The sequence below is a fragment of the Protopterus annectens genome, chromosome 6.part1, assembly GCF_019279795.1.
Source record: "Protopterus annectens isolate FY-2018-M chromosome 6.part1, PAN1.0, whole genome shotgun sequence".
NCBI classification, from domain to species: Eukaryota; Metazoa; Chordata; order Ceratodontiformes; family Protopteridae; genus Protopterus; species Protopterus annectens.
In genome coordinates this window covers 351,024,319-351,032,555 of record NC_056738.1, presented here as the reverse complement: position 1 = coordinate 351,032,555, position 8,237 = coordinate 351,024,319, and the positions used below count along the sequence as shown (strand labels likewise).

General features: G+C 38.6%; 1 protein-coding gene across 1 annotated transcript in view; it reads right to left on the bottom strand.

The window, feature by feature from the left end:
• The window catches only part of CDC42BPG (CDC42 binding protein kinase gamma), a 1,192,486-nt gene that overhangs the window by 716,596 nt on the left and 467,653 nt on the right, over window positions 1-8,237 (bottom strand). The window contains exon 8 of the mRNA XM_044075379.1: window positions 2,770-2,970. Within this exon, the coding sequence (XP_043931314.1) occupies window positions 2,770-2,970 (201 nt within the window). The remainder of the gene's footprint in view (window positions 1-2,769; window positions 2,971-8,237) is intronic.

Genomic DNA, 8,237 nt, shown 5'->3' with positions numbered 1-8,237 from the left:
GCAACCAATAACGCAGTAAAAGGTCCATGTCATCTCCAAAAATCTCAACAGCCACAAACCAACAATGAGAAAACTAAAATAAAAAAAACGTCAAAAAGAAAATTAAATAACGTTTCTTAACTTTTATTGGTTACTGGATTGTATTTAAAATGAGTGTTCACAGTTAGTGTCCTGAGGAAGTCCTAAGTATTAGGACGAAACGCTTAATGTAATTTATATTTTAATAAATGTTATTCTCGGTCTGACTGATTTTTTTTTCCAGTTTTCTTCTTGGTGGATTTTGGCTACTGAGATTTTTGGAGATGATGTGGACCTTTTTCTGAGTTATTAGTTGCAAATTTGAGAGACTCCTATGTCCCACCCTTTTCCAACTTCATCATGTACTGTGACAACAAGCTTGAACAAAGTTGACAAGGGGTGTAACCTTAGTATCATGTTCAGGCTAACACTTGAAAATCAGTTGTTGACTTCTTTTAAGTCTTCATATTTCTTTTTGCAAACATTTCAAGGATTAAGTACCTGTTACCTCAAGTTGATCTCTTTCAGCTGTTGTTCATACTTTGGGTCTCTTCAAAGCTAGACTAATGCAGTGCCCTGTACCTGGAACTTCCTTACGCTGAGTGTGCCTACAGATGAAGCAGAATTCTGCCGTCCTGAATTTCTCATACCATGACGGGAATGGACCTCATTCCTAAGTTAAAGTATGATTAAAGTTCAAGAGATTAGTACTGTTCACTTTTTGATGTTAGCCAAAAGTTCTCTTTGCAGCACCTGCAATGTGCCCAGTAATGACTCCTCCCTGCAATTCGTACAGTGTTACATGAATTGGTAACATATCTAAATAAGATTGTAAATTCTTTTTTATAACACCAGTTGCCCCTACTACTATTGGAACTGTCTGGGTATCGTTCTTCTACATGGCTCTCATTTCTGCCTGCAGATCGAGGTATTTTATGACTTTGCGTCTCTCTCTGTACACGCAAGACACTGCAGTCACTAGGTGTGGCGATTTCAATGATCAATACTATTCTTGTCTTCTTTTCTTGAAGCACTATCCGGTTTTCTAGCATTTATCTTTTGGACTTGTTAGTATTGGGTGATCCCGTGTGATGTCTGCTGAGCGACTACTTTGCTGGTACCCCATACAACCATCATATTATACTTGCCCTGTGCAGTATTCATTGGCCTCTTGTGAGCTACAGAGTGATCGACAAGACCTTATTAATTTTTAGTATATTTGTCCATCTTACCTGAAGGAGCTTATTAGGGGGCCTTGCCCTCCTACCAAGGCTCTGCTGGCAACCCCGCAGGTGCAACTTGAAACAGCTTCCCTTACCATGCTTCACACCTGTGCTACCAGAGTGGCTTTGGGAGTGCCTACCACTGGCTGACTACAGAACAGCACCTAAAGCATGCTTGTTTGATCTGAAATTTGATGGGGTGGGATGAACTTCACCTTAAATATCAATACAAACATTTATCATTTGTAAATTTAATTTTTTTGTTTTTCCATTATTTGCATTTAGGGATCCATTCCTGCTTGAATTTGATATTAACAGGTAAATACTAGGCTATTAGTCTGCAGAATATTACAAGTTTAGATAACGAGAGGTCTGAATCAAATCCTGTACCTTGCACCTCTGAGGTGAAGACATTAACCTTTATGCCAAGTCCACTCTCCACTTAATGGTGCTTTGTACACAACAAACTAAATAAAGCTAAAGTTAAACTAAGCTACCAGGCATTTAAGAACTATTTCTATATGTTTAAGACTTGTCACCAGTGGTGTGGACTGGATTCCAGTCCATTTCCAAATATCACTACTGGGTTCTTTCAGTACTATAAATTCAGGTGCAAACCATTAGTCATCTGATGGCCAGTATTAGTCTTTGCTCTGTTTATTACTTATGGTACTACAGTGATATAGACCATAACCCTATATAATATACATAGGACATAAGCTTTGGAAGGTTTCTAGACAGACTACAGGGCACACAGACCTGGCATTAAGTCCTCAGACTAGGAACAGTGATGACTGTAGTAACCTTGATCACAGTAATAAAAATTTGATAGTGGCATTTCACTTTCAGGTTTGGAAGCCTACATAAGAACACCAGAGCACCACCACCACACCATCCCCATTAATGATCATCTCAGTTGGATTGCACTGCCTGCTGCTTGTCTATCTATGCACATTAGAAAAGGGGTAGGCAACAAACACCACAAGTAGTGAAGAGTGGCAGTTGAGAGCATTTTACTTGGCACAGCACTGGAAATTTTTTTTTTAATATATACACATTTTGTTTGAAGCAGACTTGTTGACTATAATTACAAATATAAACCAATGTATCTAAAATATATGTGGATAAAATACCATAGTATCATTCACTCAATTTGACAGGCACCTAAATATCTTGGAAGAGCATGATTTTGGCACTCTGCTTAAAGGAAAATCATCTCCCTGAACTAGGATTTGTATATTGACATAACTTGTAAGTTAACATTTAATAAAGTGAAGTTGAAGGAACTGTTTGTAAGATCTATCTGATTACAAGAATAGAATGTACCAAGTAAGGACACTGAGTTATTTGATTTAAAAGCAGTATGGGCATAGATTTAACTCCGTAGAAAACGCTAATTATTATTGCAATGCATTCATTAAGTGTTCAAAGCTTATGCAAAAATACTGATGAAGGTTTTATTTATCTAGTCACCAAAAGTCAGGATGCCATCACACACACAATTTTAAATAGTAGTTAAGACTCTTACTTGATGGTTCATGATTTTCCCATAGGTTTCCACAAGAGATTCCGCATAGAAAGGTGTTTCTCCAAACAGAAGTTCATACATGCAAACACCTAAAGACCACCAATCGCATTCTGTGCCATATCGTCCTTTTCCATCCTCCATAGCTTGCAAAATTTCAGGAGATATATAGTCTGGTGTTCCAACAGCCACAGATGACTCTACCTGAAAAGGAAAATATTAAATTGTTCTCAAGTACAAGTACATTAGTCACACAGATCTTATTCTATAAATACATGCTCTAATTATTCTAATATAATGAAAAAAAAAATCAATCTCCTCTTTAGAGGCAAGCCCCACCATAGCTATCAAATCTAACTTCCATTTTTTTCCATTTATTGACACAGGCACAGCGTACAGATATTTTTTCATGTGCATTTTACAGATAAACCAATGCAATTATCAAACTGTGAAGTAAGTTGATTAACACACTTAACTCTTGTAAATTTAAGTGTAAAAAAGAACAAGTGAAATACAGTAACATAAAAAGGCTGCTATACAAAGCAGTGTTTTTACCTTACAACTACATTTCAATTTAATCTATAGGACAAATCCCAGACCCTGGTTGGTAGGTGTCAAAAGGAGTGATGTAGGCTCTAGTACTTTCCCATCCATTTGCATATATGTATCATAATCTCTTCTTTAAGGCTTAAATTAGTATGCGTAATCCTTGAGTGGGCATATAGGTAAAGGAACAAAGGGGACCACTTAAGAAATCTTCAACTCCTAATCAGCAGCGCCTCCTTTCTATAAATATCTTTCATGACTGCAAATGCTTCTAACATTTTGGCCTCTTCCCAAAACTTATACTTATTAGTGAATACCTTTTTAAGCACTTTCAGCAGTAAATTTAACAGGAACATTTCCTGTCTCAGCTTTTGCAATTTTCATAACCTATTAAATAACAGGTGTCATCAGACACAAATATGGCTTACCGATTCATGGAGGATCCTTTTACATTTTATCAATTTGTCACACTTCCAAAATATATGTAGCCACGAGTCCCTGTCATCTACATTAACTTATTTTTCTGTCTTGCAGTAAGTCTGCTTTTGACACACTGGAATTTGCTCCAAAGGCAAATGCCATCTTATCTTTACTATCTACCTAAACAGAAGAATGGAGCAATAGTAAATTTTCCCACTTAAAACTCTAAATGGTAAACTCAGCATGCTCAAATGATCCCCATGTTGTCTCATCAACCCCTTTTCCCACTTTCTGCATGGGATTGAGGTGTCGTGACAACTGTCTCCATCTCCCCTCTATTCAGTGTCACTCTCCTACCTTCAACACTCATGCCTGACTGTCACAGGTCTTCTCTCACACATTCCATCCACCTCTTTGCTGGATGCCCTTGCTTCCACTTGTCTTCATCCTGTCTCAAATTATCTTCACTAGATTTTCTTTTTTTCACATATGCCTGAACCACAGTAATCTGCTCTCTCTGACCTTTTCTGCAATGGAGCTACTTTGGCTTCTGCTCTTATGTCCTCATTTCTTCATTTGCACCACAGTGTGTATCCTATCAGCCATCTCAGGCACTTCATCTTCATCACCTCTAGCTTGGTCAACTGCTCTGATGTTACTATCCAAGTTTCTGTACTAGACAGCAGAATTGGCCGCACCACTGCTTTTATTGACCATGCATCTTTAACTAGTCACTACTACTGCAGTTTACATTTGAAGCAAGTATCTTAAGTCCATACTTGCAGCAGGTGTAATGGAAATCTTGGAGAATTCTGCATTAGAGACACTCCCAAAAACATATACACTCTGCTACTGCTGTAGAGTACTGAGGGTATGCAAAGTAGCACCTGAAGCATAACAGCAAGAGAAGGTGTGTGGTTAGATTCGATGCACTGTTTCCAATAGATGAAAACAAAGTCATGCAGACCTATTAAGTTCAGTCTGACTCCAGTCTGAAACAGATCTATGCTCCCTCAAAATTCCACATGATGCTGCAAGTGGCTGTCACTCCAACTCCCTGCCTTTCCTGGTGAATGTTGTGCCCCCTTATTTATCCCCATATACCAGGAGTAGCTAGTGTTTTTAATCCCCACCTAACCCACACTAGCAATGATCGATATACTACCACCACCTTGGAAGTCAGTGAATTGCCTCCCCTCAAAAATCCCTTGCTGTTTTTGTCAGACACTGCTGCCTGTGCTTTACTTCTTAATTAGTGACTCATCTTCCCTTGGCCATACTCCTTTCCTGTCATACAACTGTTCTTAACCTCAGTCCTGTTCTGTATGTAATTAGTGTCCTGGAATCTCCCTACACAGACTGTTCATATTTAGTGTTACCTACTAATTCCACTACCTGAACTATAAAAGTGATTGTTGTTACTTACCTAACCATCTCCACTATTCAAATGTTGAAAGGAGTAACCTGTTTACCCCATCAGGGCTGAAGACATCTGCTTACTTTCCTCTACAATCTCATGGGAAGCAATTATCTCCCCATCCTAGTTTGCCCCCTCAAACTGTATGCTCTCATGTCTCCTTAACTTTGGTATGTTGCACAGGGACCCGTAAAATGAAGCCATAGTAATTTCTATGGGGCACTTTGCCTTCTTACTGGTGATGTCATCCCACATTTAAAGGCAGGCCTATGGTGTCTAAAAATGCTGCTTTATGGTGTTGCATAGATGTTTAAAATGAATACCAATGAGAATTTGTCAGTCTCAAATGGCAGCTTGTACTGGATGACAACTGCAACGACAGTGGCTAATCAAGTATGGTCAAAACGTGCTGCATTTTTCAGTCTTTTTTATTATGCAACACAGTTAATACCACAAGCCGATACGAATGTGAAACTGTGGACCAAGGCTGGGAAAAAAAAACACTGCACAACACCTACCCACCTAGTGTAACAATTCATATGTACTGAACTATTTCTGCCTGAATTTTTGCTTGCATGATCAATGAAATGAGTAAACTGAGTCAGTTGGCATCTTTAACCACTCGCTACTACTGCAGTTTAACTACAGTGCAAGCCAACATTCAGCACTGACACATGCTTGGTGATCACTGTCATGCACTACCTAAAAGGCTAGTGCCAGTTCAATCCTGAGACTAAGATCTGCATGAATGGATGAAAAAAGCAAAAACACAACACAATCCACAGTTTATCCTTCAATAGACTTTATTATAGGTTTTTTCATAATTATTTCCTTAAGCAAGTCACTACTTGCACAAGTATGGGTAGAAAATTAAATCATTAAAGTGTGGGCTGGCAATAGTAAGGACTAAGTGATTATGTCACACAAATGTGGCATTCTTAGCTGGACTGCTAATGCTATGTTGTTCACTTTTAGAAACCATCTCAAAACATAACAGTCAAAGGCTGGGAACAAATAGTTTCTGATGGGCAAGACACATCAGTCATCATCAGTCACCCTTTCCACCATTTTTCATAGGACTAAGATGTCACATCAACATTAGTCAATGCTTACAAACCACCTACAGCCAATGCTAATACCACTGAATGTCCAGCCTTGAAAATTACCTCTTAATTCTGTGGGTGTTTAGGAACAGGCTTGGACATGCTGTGGTTTGCAAGAATTGGGCACAATACAGAAGGATAAACAAACATGTTCATGCGATTCCAAGTCCACTAACATCTGCATTCCTAAAACTTGAAACTCTTGAAATCCTTGCTTCTGCCATGATTATTTCAGTGGGGTCCTTCAGCACCCTCTAGGCATCATTAAAAATGCTTAACACACAAAAAATGCCATCACTATTTTTATTACAACAGCACATATCAGATTGAGCATATCACTTACCATTGATGACATACTACTAAAATATTATATGAACCAGGCTGATGGTCACATATAACTTAGTCCTATTACATCATAACATGCACAACCAAAACTGATTATCATATAAACACGGTCACCATTAACATTTCAGCTGTAACTGATCTGTGCTTCACACTGTAATCTACACCAAGTCTTTTTTTTTTTTTTTCTAGCCACACTACCTCTCGTTTATCTGTCTGAAATAAATGCAATACTAAGAATGAAATTCTTCCACCAAGAAACTGTTAAAAACAAGGCATAACTGATTTTCTTCACTGTTCTGCATGAACCTCCTCTGAGCTACACTTTGACAAAGAACACTCAAATTAGTCTTAAAACGTGGCACTAAATAAATGGCACAAGAGATGTCCTTACATTCACCACTGCAGTATTCATTACTTATGGGATTCCCTGCTGTGAAGCCAGTCGTCCGGCCTGTCTACCATTGCGTTAAGGTACACTGAACGTCACCTACACACTCCTCACATAACGTAGGGCAAAAAGGTGAAGTTCAGGAGTTACATCCTCAGAACTTCTTTTCCGCCAGTCTGTTTGCCTCCATCCATTTTTTGTTACACTTTTCATGAAGAGAGTTATTTCTTCTGAAAAGGTTAATTCTACTAGAGCTGTAGCTTCTTCTGGTGCTTTTTCCAAGGGTTCAGACACAATCTATTTTTGAAGCAGCTACCTGGACTTCTGTGCATACCTTAACCAAAGATTACAAGTTGGATGTTATATCCAGAGCTAGAGCTGGTTTTGCTACTGCCATTCTTCATGGCTTCTTAGAAGGCTCTAGTGCTGCTTCCTCCTCCCAAGCATCTTCTTGAGCTTTAGCACTCTCCCATAAGTTATGAATACTGCAGCAGTGAATTTAAGGACATAGTACAGTTGTGTAAAATGTTACCATAATGGTAGATGTCCTTGCCTTCACCGTTGCAGTATTCACTCCCTCCCGCCATTCTCTAGTCTTTTTTCCTTCCTGGATGTGCAGTTTCTCTCTGTTTTCCTTGGACTGCTGTTCCTACTGTTGCAATCAGTTCTGAGAATAGTATGCCTGAACATCACCTTTATGCCCTACACTACATGAGAAGTGTGTAGGTGACATTCAGTGCACCTTAAAGCAACAGTAGACTTTGGCAGACTGGCTGGATGGCAGGCTTCAGAGGGCAGGGAATCCTATAAGTAATTAATACTGCAGCAGTGAAGGCAAGGACATCTACAGTTATGGTAAGATTTTACACAACTGTACTTTAACAAAGTCTTACCAATCCAATATTTAATGAGTCCAATTATTTGAAAACTATTAAACTACTTGGTACTAAAAACTTGTACATACATGGAGTTCTAGGACATTACAATACATTGTGACCATGTGAACACCTACCCCTTGCAGGTAAGAAAAGCAACCAAATAAGCTTGTAAATTGACCGTTTCAGCACAAATCTAGCCTTTATCATGCGTTACATAGTAATACCATACTACTAAGGCACCATTAAAGGCAGCATTTTTAAAATATCAGTCATGTACTGGTAACCCCCTCCCCAATATAGTGGCATAGACAGGATACAATGCAAAAATATTAGTGTCATTACAACAGTTACCTAATAATGAAAGTTACTTTACC